Source organism: Conger conger, chromosome 14 (genome assembly GCF_963514075.1).
Source record: "Conger conger chromosome 14, fConCon1.1, whole genome shotgun sequence".
Classification (NCBI taxonomy): Eukaryota; Metazoa; Chordata; class Actinopteri; order Anguilliformes; family Congridae; genus Conger; species Conger conger.
This window is the reverse complement of record NC_083773.1, coordinates 212003-230801: the sequence shown is the minus strand read 5'-3', so window position 1 is coordinate 230801 and position 18799 is coordinate 212003. Positions and strand designations below refer to the sequence as shown.

General features: G+C 47.0%; 1 protein-coding gene across 2 annotated transcripts in view; it reads right to left on the bottom strand.

The window, feature by feature from the left end:
• The window catches only part of rap1gapb (RAP1 GTPase activating protein b), a 60663-nt gene extending 42959 nt beyond the window's left edge, over positions 1 to 17704 (bottom strand). The window contains exons 1-2 of one of the 2 annotated variants that reach the window (XM_061219458.1): positions 17575 to 17704; positions 17368 to 17480 (exon numbers count right to left, since the gene is read on the bottom strand). Coding sequence is in view for 1 of the 2 variants with exons in the window: in XM_061219452.1 (XP_061075436.1) it covers positions 982 to 1025 (44 nt within the window). In the remaining variant the exon portion in view is untranslated. Of the gene's footprint in view, positions 1 to 981; positions 1133 to 17367; positions 17481 to 17574 lie in introns of those variants that run through there. The other variant, XM_061219452.1, reaches the window with a different exon arrangement.
• Between the last annotated feature and the right edge of the window lie 1095 nt (positions 17705 to 18799).

The following is an 18799-nucleotide window of genomic DNA, read 5'->3' as shown; positions in this document are numbered from 1 at the left end:
CTCGCACGCACGCACGCACGCACACACATTACACACACATTACACACACACACACTCACACACTCACACGCTCGCACGCACGCACGCACGCACACACATTACACACACATTACACACACACACACTCGCACGCACGCACGCACGCACGCACACACATTACACACACATTACACACACATTACACACTCACGCTCGCACGCACGCACGCACGCACGCACGCACGCACGCACGCACGCACGCACACACACACACGCACGCACACACGCATACACACGCTCGCACGCACACACATTGCACACACATTGCACACACACTCACACACACTCACAGACACTCACACACAAACACACACACACTCACACACACTCACTCACACACACACACACACACACACACACTCGCACACTCAAACATTACACTCGCACACTCGCTCACACGCTCACACGCTCACACGCTCACACGCTCACACGCTCACACACTCACACGCTCACACACTCACACGCTCACACACTCACACACTCACAAACAAACACACACACACCTGACCCAACCTGACACACACAAACTGCCAGTCACATCCATTCACACAGGATACCTTTAATAAAATAATAATACTCTATTCCCCCAAAACGCACACACTATACACAAATACTGTGTGTCTGCTGCAGTGGAGGACAGGGTCTGATCATACCTAAATCCCATTCCTCCCTTCACCAGCTAAAGCCTGTCTGCTATTTTACCCACCCCCATGAACCTCTGGTCTTTTGGTTTTACCAGCTCACCAAACTCCACACACTGAACCGATACCAGCTCACCAAACTCCACGCACTGAACCGATACCAGCTCACCAAACTCCACGCACTGAACCGATACCCGCTCACCAAATTCCCCACACTGAACCGATACCAGCTCACAAAGCTATGCAGGAGGAAGTTAGAGATGTGATAAATATGAATAAATATGATAAATAATGCTCCTTACCCCCCATAGGCGCCGAAAGTGAAGCTTCTATTCCTGCGGGACATGGCGGGAGAGTGAGGGAACAGCACAGGGGAGAGCTGACCACCTGCTGCTACTCTCTGTCACTGACCGTCTCTCTGTCCTTCCCTCTCTCCCTCTCTCCCACTGTCACTCTCCCTCTCTCTCTCGGTCCGTGTGTGTGTGTGTGTGTGCATGTGTATCTTTAAAACCTAATGATTGTTGAAGTCCAAGGAGCCCACATGGAAACAGGCCGCATGTTTCCACACAAACACCCACCCTGCGCACAGCTACTGGACCAGAACCCAGGCTCAACCTACAACAGCCAATCACAATACAGCACACCCCGCACTCTACTGCCCCACAGATAAAACTCTCTTACCCCAACTGCACCACAGCTAAAACTCTCTCACCAAACAAATGCATTTCAAAATTTCCTTAGTTTTTACACAAGGATATCTTAATATTCAAGAAAAATAAAATCCCTGGTTGAGAACTTGCCTTAATAATCCATTTCGCCCACTTGCCAACATTAACTAGTTACAGTTTTTCAATCGCTTTGGCCCAAATGTTGAATGACAATTAACGTTCTCAAAACAATAACCATAACATCACTTGTTCTCAGCAGAACACCATTTCTCATTGCGTTCTACAGATAGCAAATGTGAAGCACATTTATGCAAATGATGAAGTACAATTGTCTAGAGTTGGCCCAATTATCAATCACAAAGTCTTGCTGATCAGAATAGATACATTGTCTTCTGTTTTACAACACATCTGTGCAATTACTCTTTGTGTATGTCATCTTATGATGGTTGGATGCACCATTTTGTATATGTCAAGTAGATACTCCCGAAATTTAAGTGACATGGTATTGATGTAATGTCAATTAATAAATTGTCAGATGAATCTTGGACTTTACTTACGAAGGGAAGTTTCCCACATCTGAGATCACCCAGTCACACCGTCAAATTACTGTCAAATGACTGTAGGGTACAGGTGCAACACAATTACAGCACTACACTTACTGATCTACAGTACTACTACAGCACTACACCTTCATGGAGGAACCCGCCCAGGCAAACACTGAACAGGGGCAGGTGCCTGCTCCTCCACAAGGAAGAGGAAGAGGAAGAGGAGTACGGATGTATGGTGGTATGGTTCGAAGAAGAGCACAAAAGAGAAGAAGAGGCAGAAGAGGACAGATGCACGTGGTCTCCATGTAACCAGCCATGGTCCTACAGCGGCTGAGCCTGGTCGAAGAGCGCAGCCCCCAGTATCATCAATCATACAAACATTCAGAAGGAAACAGCTGTGCAATTGTGCAATATTGTAATTCTTCATGCCATTTCAGTTTACAGTTACATGTTTGATATTCATAAAGAATACATGAACTATACTGTGATCTATTGGTGATTTACAGCTGATTGCCCTGCATGTGTTTTCTGTTTACAGTTTTGCAATGTGTCACAGTATCAATAAAACAGATTCTCACCATGTGAGATGTAAGAGATTGTTCAGTCTCTTACAAGGGTTCACTGTCATAATGATAATAAATCGAGCCATTCTGACTGTCTTGATTTCAAACAAGGATAAAGGCTTCTTATTGCCGCACGCATCCGATTCAAGGCCCTAGTGTTGGCATTTCAGGCTGCTAAGGGGACTGCCCCACCTTACATACAATCCTTGATCACTCTCTACTCCCCAGCTAGACCACTCCGGTCTGCCAGCTCTGGTCGCCTTATGGTTCCCTCTCTACGTGCACCTGGCGGTCGAGCTGCACGTTCACGCCTGTTTTCAGACAGACTAAAATGGTTCGTTGGTGAGCCCATGGCACTGCAGTAGACCTGCAGAATGGCAGTGAGACGGTTTTGAAACGGGTAAGATACTGAGGTTGAAATGAAGACCAAACTGAGAGAGAGAAGATATTCAGCAGGGACGGCATTAAGCAGCCATTAGTCTGCATTAGTTCTGTCACCAATGAAATTCATTTTCATTTCATTTCATTCATATTCATTAATGGAGCACCTATTTTAAATAATATCATTATTGTAATTGATATTCATTGTGAATTCATCTCAAGCTGCCAATTGTTTTTTAACAATAACACTACATATTAGAATATCAAGTCATTTAAAATGCACATCCAAAATACTATTATGCAACATAATGCTGCATCATGCATTATGGCTGTTCTAATCAGTCAAACTTTTATCACCACAGGGTGTGTGTGTGTGTGTGTGTGTGTGTGTCACCCACACACACACTCACACACACACACTCTCACACACTCTCACACACTCTCACACACACACACACACACACACACACACACACACACACACACACACACTCTCACACACTCTCACACACTCTCACACACTCTCACACACTCTCACACACACACACACAGTGATGGGATCCTACTCTTCAGATTACTCCCAGCAGCTGCAGAGGGAGAGGGGTAACAGCACCCCCTGCTGCTGACCAGAAGAGCATACAGTGGCTGGGGTCCCATGAGCATCCTCTTAGCCCTGATACCCCACACAGCCAGCATCTTAGCCCTGATACCCCACACAGTCAGAATCTTAACCCTGATACCCCACACAGTCAGAATCTTAGCCCTGATACCCCACACAGCCAGAATCTTTGGCTTGATAAATATAGTGTACAGAAGGAACACAGCCAGGAGACGTTGTCACAGCCTGCGGATGAACGCCCCCATGAGCATAGAGGCATCCCCCGTTTACAGCAGGGAGACACATCAGTTATGCACAGACTCGAATCCAGCACACCCCACCACAGAATCAACACACAGAGCAGCACAGAGCAGCACAGAGCAGCACAGAGCAGCACAGAGCAGCCCGAACCGCTCCTCCTGGGACACACACAGATCTCAGAGCCCGTCTGGCTGTCGCCATAGTGAGGGCACTGAGGAGCACAATGGTGCAGCTCCTGTTTCTCACAGCGATGCCCCTCCCGCCCCACCATCCCTCTGTACTTCCCACAGCTACAGTGAGGTTGCAGCGCTCTCAGCCATCACTCACTCACTCACTCACTCACTCACTCACTCACTCACTCACTCACTCTCTCACTCTCTCACTCTCTCACTCTCTCACTCTCTCACTCTCTCACTCACTCTCTCACTCACTCACTCACTCACTCACTTCACACACACCACACACACCACACACACTCTAATCACATACACACACCTCTCTCACTCACACTGCTTTGTGTGCCTCTGCAGCTGTCTTTTCTTTTATGACATCACAGTGCCCATAAAAACTCCCCTTTCAGCCATCATTCACTCTCAAACCTTAATCACATGCCCCATTTACCCAGAAGCCCCTGCTCATCCATCAGCCTCACTGCTGGCTCACTCTCACACTGCTTATAAGAGCTCAGCCTGCTCCGTTTCACAAATAAAGGAGAAATGCTACATGGCACACAAGGCTGATTAATAACTGCAGAGAGATGAGCGGATTCACTTCTGAAGGTAGTTTAAGCATAACCTAAAACTAACCCTAACCCTCAACTAAAACTAACCCTAACTCTAACTCTAAAATTAACCCTAACCCTAAACTACAACTAACCCTGACCCTAACTATAGGAGACAGACACACACCTGGTGGCTAATTTTCTTCACCATGGACTTGAGGCACTAGACATATTGGGCCTTCAAACAAATAATAACTAGACACCGGAGGAGAGAGACAGGTTAGAGAAACACTGGATTCTCAAACTTAGCACTGTATTTCCAAGAGGACTGAACCAACGCACATAAAACACCAACACAAGAGGGACCAAATTCTAGCGCAAACCTAACATGGGACAACTTGGGAAAGAAAGATTTCTTACAAACCTAACCTAACCCAAACTCTAAACTAACGCTAACCCTAACCTAACCCTAACTCTAGGCTAATGCTAACCCTAACCTAACCCTTTCTGAAGCCCCCCCCCCCCCCCATCACTGGCACATTGCACAATCCCACACTGAGCTGAAGTTCCTCCCAGATAAAGCTCTCCAGTCTCTGACTCAAAGCACAAGCACCGCAATTCACCTGAAGAGCTGCATCACAGCACTGGATGATCCTGCTGAAAGGCACATCTTTCCCAGACAACTGCAGATGTTTTTAAGATGCCATGATCAGAATAACTGAAAGGTTGGAGACCTCTGATTTGGCTTGGGGCATGGCCACTGACTGATTGACACTTTAAAATGATCAGGCAGGAGAATCCTCTCTCTCTGTTCTAACAGGAAGTGCTTTAGGCACAAAAACACCAAGGAGCCGCAATCACAGGGACTTCTACAGAGACAGCTGAGACCGTCTGAGAATTCCATCAGAAATACTCACACCTCCCCACAGCACACCTAATCTAATTAGCATTAAATTATTTGTAATCTTTTTGTGTCAAAGGCAACATACATGCAAGTAATCATGTGCTAAGCAGACACAGCGGTTATTGCACAGTGAGGAGTTCTGAATGCTTGGGAGATGCAGACCAGCATGCGTCCGGCGGAGCGAGGGTTCAGGTTTCACAGGAAACACTGAAATAAATGAAATCAAATGAAGTAGCTGTTTTGAAGTAGATTATCCCGGCAGTGGCAGGATGAGAAAAACGCACAACATTATGCGACTGCACTGGACTCCTCAGGCACCGGGGGTAATGACTCCATCACACTGCCTCTGGAACTACATCTTACCAACACACCTTAATGATGAGATCCCCCCAGCCAGATTTTAATTAGTCAGTAAAAGCTAATCATCATTACGTCATTATTTATAGCACAGGGCTGAGAGCAGACAAAGCTACAATGTGGAGGTGGGCGGAGCTACAACTGCTCTCTCAATCAGAAAACACACCTTCTCCTCACCTGCATTCTCACCTCTATAGTGAGCATATTCTGCTCCTGGATTTTAAAGCACAATTTGCACCAACCGTAGAAACTCTCGTGCTTCTAATTCAGCCAACGTCTACCGCACAGTTACTTCTGCTGAGCTGTGTGACAGACTGCATGAAACTGTTGGCTCTCAGCAGGGAGCAAGGTTTCAGCCAATCAGATCAGACTGCTGGCCGAGGACTCACATTTTCCCATGAGACACCGGGAAAAAAGCCAGTATGACAGACGGTGATATCGACACAAGGCCAACAACTGATCCATGTGAAAAACAAATATATATAGCACAACATTTGCCAGACCACAACACATTTAAAACCATTAAAGAACCCACACAAAGTGGTGCTTTAGCGCTTTCTGAACAAGCTTGAACATCATTATCTCTTCACTTGTGGAAGATATTCCCCAGGGAATAATGTGTCTACGATGATGCACATTGTTTGTTTAGTAAACTATGGTTAAAGCTTCGCCTCAACCTGAGCACTCTGAAATGACACCATACACTACACACTATAGTATACACTACACTACACACTGATTACCATGAACTACACACGACACTCAGATTACCATGCCCTATACACTACACTACACTCAGATTACCATTCCCTACACACTACACTACACACAGATTACCATGAACTACACATTACAGTACACACTACACTACACACACATTACCAGACACTACACACTACAGTACACAGATTCGCATGCCCAATACACTACACTACACACAGATTACCATGCCCAATACACTACACTACACACAGATTACCATGCCCAATACACTACACTACACACAGATTACCATGCCCTATACACTACACTACACACAGATTACCATGCCCAATACACTACACTACACACAGATTACCATGCCCTATACACTACACTACACACAGATTACCATGCCCAATACACTACACTACACACAGATTACCATGCCCTATACACTACACTACACACAGATTACCATGCCCAATACACTACACTACACACAGATTACCATGCCCTATACACTACACTACACACAGATTACCATGCCCTATACACTACACTACACACAGATTACCATGCCCTATACACTACACTACACACAGATTACCATGCCCTATACACTACACTACACACAGATTACCATGCACTACACACTACACTACACACAGATTACCATGCCCTACACACTACAGTACACACTACAGAAAGGTGAGAGCACACGTAAAAGGCACACAGACATTTCAGGGTGCTGCTTATATTCAGAGACAAGAAGAAGGAGAGAGAACAGAGAGGAGAGGAAGATAATGAGGATGAGGACGCAGCGCTAACTGAATAGTTTCACTGCGGTCGATTCCCCCTCCTCGCGGTCGATTCCCCCTCCTCTCCTTTATCTCCTGGACATTTCACTATTACTGAGCTGAACGAGTCCAGCGTGTGGGCAGAGCACACTGCCAAAACATTGCGCTATGCAAAGCTATGCTATGCTAAACTATGCTGCATTAAGCTATGCTATGCTAAAATATGCTAAGCCATGCTACACTAAGCTCTACTATACTGAGATATGCTGCATTAAGATATGCTTTACTAAGATATACTAAGCTATGCAGCATTAAGCTATGCTACACTAAACTATACTATGCTAAGCTATGCTGCATTAAGCTACGCTATGGTAAGGCATGCAAAGTTACTGCTATGCTAAGCACCACTATCCTTCATGCTGCCAGGATCTGTCTCTCTCATCTCCCAGCCCAGAGACCGCTGGGTTAGCAGCAGTGTGGGGGGGGCGTTAACTCCAGTCTGCCGCAGTGCCCCCCCCCACTCTCACACTCTCTCACACTCTCTCACGCACTCTCACGCACTCTCACGCACTCTCACACACACTCACACACACTCACACACACTCACACACACTCACACACACTCACACACACTCACACACACTCACACTCACGCACACTCACGCACACTCACGCACACTCACGCACACTAAACGGACATAGAAGGGATACAATAATCACGCAAGATTGATTTCTGCACTTTGTGACGACAGAAAAATGCGTTCAAATGCGAGTGTGCTGACATCACAATCTAACACCCAGCCTGAACCTGTGAGCCTGTGCCATAGGACAGCTGAAGAGAAGCCTGATGTACTAACACAGCCAATGACCTGAGAGAACCAATCACACTGAAATGAGCCATCTCTCCCCTCAGTCAAACCTAATGACTGAGGGCGACATGGCTCAGGCTGTAAGAGCAGTCGTCTGGCAGTCGGTGGGTTGCCGGTTCGATCCCCCACCCGGGCTGTGTCGAAGTGTCCCTGAGCAAGACACCTAACCCCCAAATGCTCCTGACGAGCTGGTCGGCGCCTTGCATGGCAGCCGATCGCCGTCGGTGTGTGAGTGTGTGTATGAATGGGTGAATGAGAAGCATCAATTGTACAGCGCTTTAGATAAGGGTGCTATATAAATGCCAACCATTTAATGTAAATGGACATTGGCTTTTAAACCTAATCCTTTCTTTCATATGCAAATATAAGGCAGCTATTCTGCCTGCACGTAATAAATAAAATCTGCTTTGTCACCTGCGTAGAATCAGTGATTAGGCCATGCCCAGTTACATTACATTACATTATTGGCATTTGGCAGACGCTCTTATCCAGAGCGACGTACAACAAAGTGCTTACCCATAACCAGGGATAAGTTCGCTGAAAGACCCTAGAGGGAAGTACAATTTCAACTGCTACCTGTACAACAAAGATAAGGACGAGGGCCTTGTTTTTTTTTTGTTTTTTTGAGAACAAATAAACAAACAAACAGAGCAAAAGTGACCAAAGTGAACTATCCAAACACTGCTACCTAGCCAACTAAAAATACCGATACACAAAGCACATCACAGAGACAACAATTAAGGTTCACAGGGAGGTAGGGAGGGACGGGCAGAGGTGCTGCTTGAAGAGGTGTGTCTTCAGCTTGCGCTTGAAGGTGGGGAGAGATTCTACAGTTCTGACCTCAACGGGGAGTTCGTTCCACCACCGTGGAGCCAGAACAGACAGTAGTCGTGAGCGTGAGGTGGAGGTTCGGAGAGGGGGAGGTGCCAAGCGGCCTGTGGAGGCTGAATGAAGAGGTCTGGCAGGGGTGTAGGGTCTGATGATTTTTTGTAGATAAGCTGGGGAAGACCCTTTAACTGCTTGGAAGGCTAGCACCAATGTTTTGAATTTGATGCGAGCCATGACAGGCAGCCAGTGGAGGGAAGTAAGCAGGGGGGTGACGTGTGAGTATTTGGGAAGGTTGAAGACCAGACGAGCTGCTGCATTCTGGATGAGTTGGAGGGGTCTGATGGCGGACGCTGGGAGGCCAGCCAAGAGGGAATTGCAGTAGTCCAGGCGGGACAGAACCATCGCTTGGACCAGGAGCTGGGTCGAGTAGGGGGTGAGAAAGGGGCGGATTCTCCGTATGTTGTACGGAGGACAGAGACAGGACATTTCTGTTTGCACTCAGAGACAGGACATTTCTGTTTGTGCTCAGAGACAGGACATTTCTGTTTGCGCTCAGAGACAGGACATTTCTGTTTGCGCTCAGAGACAGGACATTTCTGTTTGCTCAGAGACAGGACATTTCTGTTTGCGCTCAGAGACAGGACATTTCTGTTTGCGCTCAGAGACAGGACATTTCTGTTTGCTCAGAGACAGGACATTTCTGTTTGCGCTCAGAGACAGGACATTTCTGTTTGCTCAGGGACAGGACATTTCTGTTTGCTCAGAGACAGGACATTTCTGTTTGCTCAGAGACACGACATTTCTGTTTGTGCTCAGAGACAGGACAGGAGTTCATTTCCTCTGTGGATGCAGCTGCTTTTGAAGACAGGGAGAGCAGAAAGAGACCGGGATTCAAACAGACCCTCAGGTGAACAGACCCTCAGGTGAACAGGACCCTCAGGTTAACAGGACCCTCAGGTTAACAGGCCCCTCAGGCTAACAGGACACTCAGGCTAACAGGACCCTCAGGTTAACAGGCCCCTCAGGCTAACAGGACCCTCAGGCTAACAGGACCCTCGGGTTAACAGGACCCTCAGGCTAACAGGACCCTCAGGTGAACAGACCCTCGGGTTAACAGGACCCTCAGGTTAACAGGCCCCTCAGGCTAACAGGACCCTCAGGCTAACAGGACCCTCGGGTTAACAGGACCCTCAGGCTAACAGGACCCTCAGGTTAACAGGCCCCGCAGGTTAACAGGCCCCTCAGGTTAACAGGCCCCTCAGGCTAACAGGACCCTCAGGCTAACAGGACCCTCAGGCTAACAGGACCCTCAGGTTAACAGGCCCCTCAGGCTAACAGGACCCTCAGGTTAACAGGCCCTTCAGGCTAACAGGCCCCTCAGGCTAACAGGACCCTCAGGCTAACAGGACCCTCAGGCTAACAGGACCCTCAGGTTAACAGGACCCTCAGGTTAACAGGCCCCTCAGGTTAACAGGCCCCTCAGGTTAACAGGCCCCTCAGGTTAACAGGCCGGTGTTCACAACATACGATTTCCTCACATCACGACGAGGCGAGCGCACATGGTCTCACATGTTTGTGATAAATGATCGGAGGGCAGTGTAGCAGTAGGTACAGTACGCTGTATTGTTTCACAGTACATTTCCTGATTCCTCAGGACACTGAATCCTGCAGCAGCCCTGAGTACTTACCCTAACCCAAAGTACTAACCCTAAACCTAACCCTGAGTACTGACCCTAAGCCTAACCCTGAGTACTGACCCTAAGCCTAACCCTGAGTACTGACCCTAAACCTAACCCCGAGTACTGACCCTAAGCCTAACCCTGAGTACTGACCCTAAGCCTAACCCTGAGTACTGACCCTAAGCCTAACCCTGAGTACTGACCCTAAGCCTAACCCTGAGTACTGACCCTAAGCCTAACCCTGAGTACTGACCCTAAGCCTCAGGGCAGGAGAGGTCAGGAGCCTCACAGTAAGGCCTCACAGAGCGGGGTTGGGCCTGGTCCAGCACATTAATAATGCACAACAGCTCTCAAAAAAGCCTTTCAAAGAAACTGAGTTAGTAAACATCCTGAAAGACAAATAGGCCAATGATAATAGCCAGGCAGTCTCCCAAAAGGAGATTTGGATGCGTCTCCCGTAATCCGTCCGTCCTGCATTCTGCTCACAGATCGTTCCTCAGAAGCTGCCACAGCAAAGGAATTGCTCACGGAAACCCAGCCAATTCTCATTCTGCCATCTACTGCCTTACCATCTACTGCCTTACCATCCACTGCATTACCATCCACTGCATTACCATCTACTGCATTACCATCTACTGCATTACCATCCACTGCATTACCATCTACTGCATTACCATCTACTGCCTTACCATCCACTGCATTACCATCTACTGCGTTACCATCCACTGCATTACCATCTACTGCATTACCATCTACTGCATTACCATCCACTGCATTACCATCTACTGCCTTACCATCTACTGCCTTACCATCTACTGCATTACCATCTACTGCGTTACCATCCACTGCATTACCGCTTCAGTCTGGATGCCTCACACATTTTCATCGTATACAAGGTATTCTCAGGAACTGTGCATAAGTGGAGCACATTACGAGCTGCTAGCAGGGAGAATGCCTGTCCTTTAGAGTTACTGTAGCATTAGCATCAGCTCACAGAAACAGCACTCACATGTGGACGAGGGAACATTCAGGGGCCGCTTAAGACTAATGAAAATGAGCACAGTGAACCATTGCAGAACCATAACTGCTAGCCTGTCCAATTAATTATGTTAATTATGCCAATTACATTATAATTGAGGAGAGACCAGAGCTGCTGTCAGGCTTCATGCATTATGGCTAAACTACCAGTCACAAAACCAAGAGAAAAATCCCATCTGAACACATGAGCTTCCATGCGACTTCATAGCCATTTTCTAATAGAGCAATGCACAAACATCCATCCCCCATTGTTCCTAGCAGAACACCTCTAGCTCAGAAATATTCTTCGGCCTCCTTGCGTGTACAGCATGCTTGAGATCTCTCCACAGATTTGCAATACAGTGTTGAGAGGAGCTGTGCGCTCAGATACAATTTTAATCAGACTTTTAATCAATGTCTAAGCAGATCATCATGCAAAGTATTCAAAATGGACTCAAATGAATGTATGAAATATCACTTGTATTCCAAATTCTGAATATGATCTTATTCCAAACCCTGAATTACATAAAGGTAATTCATGAAGGCTTGTAATCCACATTGTGAACACAAGAACACTCAGGATATGTTAAACCTGCACCTGGTCTCTGCTACTGGGGTGTCAGGGGCATTTACTCTTCAGAAACACCTTAAACTGCCTTTCTCTGGTAGATTAAAAAACTAAAACTATCCTAAATTACTACACTGAATATATGACGCATCAAAAAATATCCACATGTAAAAATGGATAAAAACTGAGAACAGCTTTATAAAAATGTTTTTGGTTTCCTTAAAGTTTAGAAAGCTGAAATTCCATTCCGGTTATGGGTACAAATAGTTCAAACATCATCCACAAAAGCACCTGATATGATAACTTCCGACACAAAACAATCACTGCAGGAAGCGCAAGAAAGCAGAAATCATTTACTGCCAGGCACAAAGTCTTTCCTGGGACAGACCCCACTGGGGTTCGACCTCAGAGTAAAGGGTTTATTGGGTACAGACCCCACTGGGGTTCGACCGCAGAGGAAAGGGTTTATCGGGTACAGACCCCACTGGGGTTCGACCTCAGAGGAAAGGGTTTATCGGGTACAGACCCCACTGGGGTTCGACCGCAGAGTAAAGGGTTTATTGGGTACAGACCCCACTGGGGTTCGACCGCAGAGTAAAGGGTTTATTGGGTACAGACCCCACTGGGGTTCGACCGCAGAGGAAAGGGTTTATCGGGTACAGACCCCACTGGGGTTCGACCTCAGAGTAAAGGGTTTATTGGGTACAGACCCCACTGGGGTTCGACCGCAGAGGAAAGGGTTTATCGGGTACAGACCCCACTGGGGTTCGACCGCAGAGGAAAGGGTTTATCGGGTACAGACCCCACTGGGGTTCGACCGCGGAGGAAAGGGTTTATCGGGTACAGACCCCACTGGGGTTCGACCGCAGAGTAAAGGGTTTATCGGGTACAGACCCCACTGGGGTTCGACCGCAGAGTAAAGGGTTTATTGGGTATACACCCCACTGGGGTTTGACCGCAGAGTAAAGGGTTTATCGGGTACAGACCCCACTGGGGTTCGACCGCAGAGTAAAGGGTTTATTGGGTACAGACCCCACTGGGGTTCGACCGCAGAGGAAAGGGTTTATCGGGTACAGACCCCACTGGGGTTCGACCTCAGAGGAAAGGGTTTATCGGGTACAGACCCCACTGGGGTTCGACCGCAGAGTAAAGGGTTTATTGGGTACAGACCCCACTGGGGTTCGACCGCAGAGGAAAGGGTTTATCGGGTACAGACCCCACTGGGGTTCGACCTCAGAGTAAAGGGTTTATTGGGTACAGACCCCACTGGGGTTCGACCTCAGAGTAAAGGGTTTATTGGGTACAGACCCCACTGGGGTTCGACCGCAGAGTAAAGGGTTTATCGGGTACAGACCCCACTGGGGTTTGACCGCAGAGTAAAGGGTTTATCGGGTACAGACCCCACTGGGGTTCGACCGCAGAGTAAAGGGTTTATCGGGTACAGACCCCACTGGGGTTCGACCGCAGAGTAAAGGGTTTATTGGGTATACACCCCACTGGGGTTTGACCGCAGAGTAAAGGGTTTATCGGGTACAGACCCCACTGGGGTTCGACCGCAGAGTAAAGGGTTTATTGGGTACAGTCATGATAAAGACACAAATGCGGCCATTTTAAAGAGGGAGCCACAGTGGCTGTTATTCTGATCGTCTTTCATCCCTCCCAAATGATCTGAGCATTTAGAGAAAACTGCTTGAAAGCATCTTACAGCCCTTGGGTGACCTTAATGAGAGAGGAGTAGGGATGTTTTCTTTGTTTTTTTAAGCACTGTGTTTGAAATAAACCATTTTGTTGAACAGACATGTAAGAAGACAAACACCCAGAATATTTAACGCAAAGCTGACGTGCACATTGAAATGTCAACAACTGAGTCATCGCATCATTTCAAAGACAAACAAGACAGGCGGCTATAGGGGGGATGGATCATTCTTTAAACTCCTTCAAAGTGGAAAATTGGAAACAAAAAAAATGGAAACTTTCATTCAGAGACGAGGAGTGCATCAGGGATGCAACTTACTTCCTTGCTATAGATCCTATAGATTATATACGCACCCAGGCAGAGTGTGGGCACACACACACACACTTGCTAAATGCACAGTCTCTAGCCCACAGCACAGGGCTAAATGCACAGTAACACTGGGCAGAGTGATTTAGCTCTGTTCAGTAACACTGGGCAGAGTGATTTAGCTCTGTTCAGTAACACTGGGCAGAGTGATTTAGCTCTGTTCAGTAACACTGGGCAGGATGTCTCTGAAGCCAGAGACATCCAGAGACATCCAGCCTACAGCTCCGGCTTTACCCAGCAGCAGCCAGACTACACTCATCATCTGTGCCAGACTACTCTCTACACACACTACACTCATCATCTGTGCCAGACTACTCTCTACACACACTACACTCATCATCTGTGCCAGACTACTCTCTACACACACTACACTCATCTGTGCCAGACTACTCTCTACACACACTACACTCATCATCTGTGCCAGACTACTCTCTACCCTCTCTGCTTTCCTTATTAACAACAACAACATCTGGAGCATTAGCAGACACATTGTGAAGTAAATTTGTATTATTGCACAAAGGTTGAACATGACAGAAGTGACACAGGAATGCTTGCACATGCTCACTGTAGGTGGGCATAGTGGTAAGAGATCTTATAGATTCTATACGCACGCAGGCAGAGTGTGGGCACACACACACACACACACTTGCTAAATGCACAGTCTCTAGCCCACAGCACAGGGCTAAATGCACAGTAACACTGGGCAGAGTGATTTAGCTCTGTTCAGTAACACTGGGCAGAGTGATTTAGCTCTGTTCAGTAACACTGGGCAGAGTGATTTAGCTCTGTTCAGTAACACTGGGCAGAGTGATTTAGCTCTGTTCAGTAACACTGGGCAGAGTGATTTAGCTCTGTTCAGTAACACTGGGCAGAGTGATTTAGCTCTGTTCAGTAACACTGGGCAGAGTGATTTAGCTCTGTTCAGTAACACTGGGCAGGATGTCTCTGAAGCCAGAGACATCCAGAGACATCCAGCCTACAGCTCCGGCTTTACCCAGCAGCAGCCAGACTACACTCATCTGTGCCAGACTACTCTCTACACACACTACACTCATCATCTGTGCCAGACTACTCTCTACACACACTACACTCATCATCTGTGCCAGACTACTCTCTACACACACTACACTCATCATCTGTGCCAGACTACTCTCTACACACACTACACTCATCTGTGCCAGACTACTCTCTACACACACTACACTCATCATCTGTGCCAGACTACTCTCTACACACACTACACTCATCATCTGTGCCAGACTACTCTCTACACACACTACACTCATCTGTGCCAGACTACTCTCTACACACACTACACTCACCTGTGCCAGACTACTCTCTACACACACTACACTCATCATCTGTGCCAGACTACTCTCTACCCTCTCTGCTTTCCTTATTAACAACAACAACATCTGGAGCATTAGCAGACACATTGTGAAGTAAATTAGTATTATTGCACAAAGGTTGAACATGACAGACGTGACACAGGAATGCTTGCACATGCTCACTGTAGGTGGGCATAGTGGTAAGAGATCTTATAGATTCTATACGCACGCAGGCAGAGTGTGGGCACACACACGCGCGCACACACACGCGCGCACACACACTTGCACAGTCTCTAGCCCACAGCACAGGGCTAAATGCACAGTCTCTAGCCCACAGCACAGGGCTAAATGCACAGTCTCTAGCCCACAGCACAGGGCTAAATGCACAGTAACACTTGGTGTTCCGTTAAAATGCATCTTACATTGTTGGATTGGGGTGAATTATTGATACATTCAGTGAGTCTATCTGGCGATATGCAGTTAACCCTTTCAGTCCCAAGACCAATATGAAGTGGCTCCACTTAGAATGGGTTCACAGGTAGGCTACGCATTATCGAATGGGTTCACAGGTAGGCTACGCATTATCGAATGGGTGTACAGGTAGGCTACGCATTATCGAATGGGTTCACAGGTAGGCTACGCATTATCGAATGGGTTCACAGGTAGGCTACGCATTATCGAATGGGTTCACAGGTAGGCTACGCATTATCGAATGGGTTCACAGGTAGGCTACGCATTATCGAATGGGTGTACAGGTAGGCTACGCATTATCGAATGGGTTCACAGGTAGGCTACGCATTATCGAATGGGTTCACAGGTAGGCTACGCATTATCGAATGGGTTCACAGGTAGGCTACGCATTATCGAATGGGTTCACAGGTAGGCTACGCATTATCGAATTGGGGCACAGCTAGGCTACACATTATCGAATGGGTTCACAGGTAGGCTATGCATTATAGAAAGGGTTCACAGGTACAGGATGTGATGCTTTGACTTATGGTAGAACCTATGCACTTGTAAATCGCTTTGGATTAAAAGCGTCTGCCAAATGACAAAAATGTAAATGTAAATGTAAGGTAGGCTATGCATTATAGAAAGTGTGCACAGGTAGGCTATGCATTATAGAAAGTGTGCACAGGTAGGAAATGCATTATAGAATGTGTTCACAGGCAGGCTATGCATTATAGAATGTGTGCACAGGCAGGCTATGCATTATAGAATGTGTGCACAGGCAGGCTATGCATTGTGCGAATGGGTGACGAAGAAAATGTCAGTGTCCATCAGTCCATTCAGTGTCCATCAGTGACAATGCTGCAAAGCCACGCTCTGCTGCGGTAATGTCAATACCAGTTAGCCCATACAGTGGACTAAAGTGATGAACTGGGGATTATTTACACGGTGCGTTTTAAAGTAGCTCGATCAAGGGTTACATGCCGAACTAGCGTGCAGCGTGGAAACGGGGGAAATGCATGGGTAAATCCCAAATGCCTACTTTAAGAAGCGATTTGCCTGGATGTAAACCGAGTCATGGAAAAGTATGCAAAAGAAACACTAACACCGCACTGGAATACATGGCCAGTGTGATATATTTTAACACCGCGATGGAATACGTCGCTGGTGTGATATATTTTCATTCATTGATTCCCTGGTAGGAAACATCTTTGGTGCGACAAGTGATCAAACGGACAGAAGCGTAATCGTGCAAAAAACCCAAATTTAAGAACCCATTGAAAGCACATCGTTTTACCGGAGGCTATTACGCGGGGATGGACTACGCATTGAAGTATTCTTCACAAAAGAAAGCGTCCAGTGTTGTTATAAAAAGAATGCGCCTTACCTTCAATTGTGATATCAGCCTTGAATCGTTGCTCGTTTCCGAAAACTCCCGGGAAGCTTGCAGTGTGCCTAGCAACGGTACAGGTGAACTCACCGGATGAATAACCTCGCTCGCTTCGGACAGATGAACACAAGAGTGGACGTTAATAAAATGCAACCATGTACGAGTAACACTTGGCTGACAAGAGGACGAAACCGCAGGACAAACCGTAATACGCAGGGGGGAAAGGATCTTCGGCATGTCTTCCCAACCGAGCGCCGTTCGCTCTCCGTCTCGGGATGCACGTTAAAAAAAGCCTCGCCTTTATCACGTGACACCGCACACAGGAGGGTTGCGCTGAAGCCCTGAACACTATGCGCTTCGGCAAGAAGGCGATCTCCTAATTAAAACTGTAGTTCTTAGTGCTGGTTACTGTCGAGTTTGAGCTTATAGCTCAGAATTCGCAGGCAAAATCTCCATGACGATGGATATTTGGCCGAGATAACATGCCGTCTCATCATTGCGATGCATAACCTATCAACAGCCTATCATATACCATTATTTACTTTGGTCGTGAAGAAATTATTAAACCGGTCATAATCCTAAATAGCCCATTGCCGACAACATGGAAAATAAATGGCTGTACCCTCTCAGCAGTTACAACTGAAATTATTGAAGTTTTCTTTGAACTTCCCTCTGGTTTAGTAGTAAACTGTCACCTTAATCATTTCTGTTGATTGCAACTCATACATGCGATTAATTTCCTCCTAACATAAACATTCGATTTCCAAACTTATAAACATAAACATACGTTTATATTTTCTAAGCTTTGAAGTGACGTATGATGCAGTTTGGTGCTGACCATCATTCCCACCGAGCTGACGCTTGCTCGCGAGCGGCCGGTTTAGAGACCGGCACAGCCACTCGGTAAACAGGGTTCTCGCTACAGAGGGTTTACGGAAAAGTGAGGATATTTTTTTAACAAACGAATCTGGTTTCTTCTTTCCATACACTTGTTGCGGTTCACTGCATGCATGGGGCGACATTGGCTCAGTAGGTAATTATCCCCACACCCTGCATGTAATAATCCCCACACTCTGCCTGTAATAATCCCTACACCCTGCATGTAATAACCCCCACACCCTGCATGTAATAATCCCCACACCCTTCGTGTAATAATCCCCACACCCTGCGTGTAATAATCCCTACACCCTGCATGTAATAATCCCCACACCCTTCATGTAATAATCCCCACACCCTGCCTGTAATAATCCCCACACCCTTCATGTAATAATCCCCACACCCTGCATGTAATAATCCCCACACCCTTCATGTAATAATCCCCACACCCTGCCTGTAATAATCCCCACACCCTGCATGCAATAATCCTCACACTCTGCCTGTAATAATCCCCACACTCTGCCTATAATAATCCCCATACCCTGCATGTAAT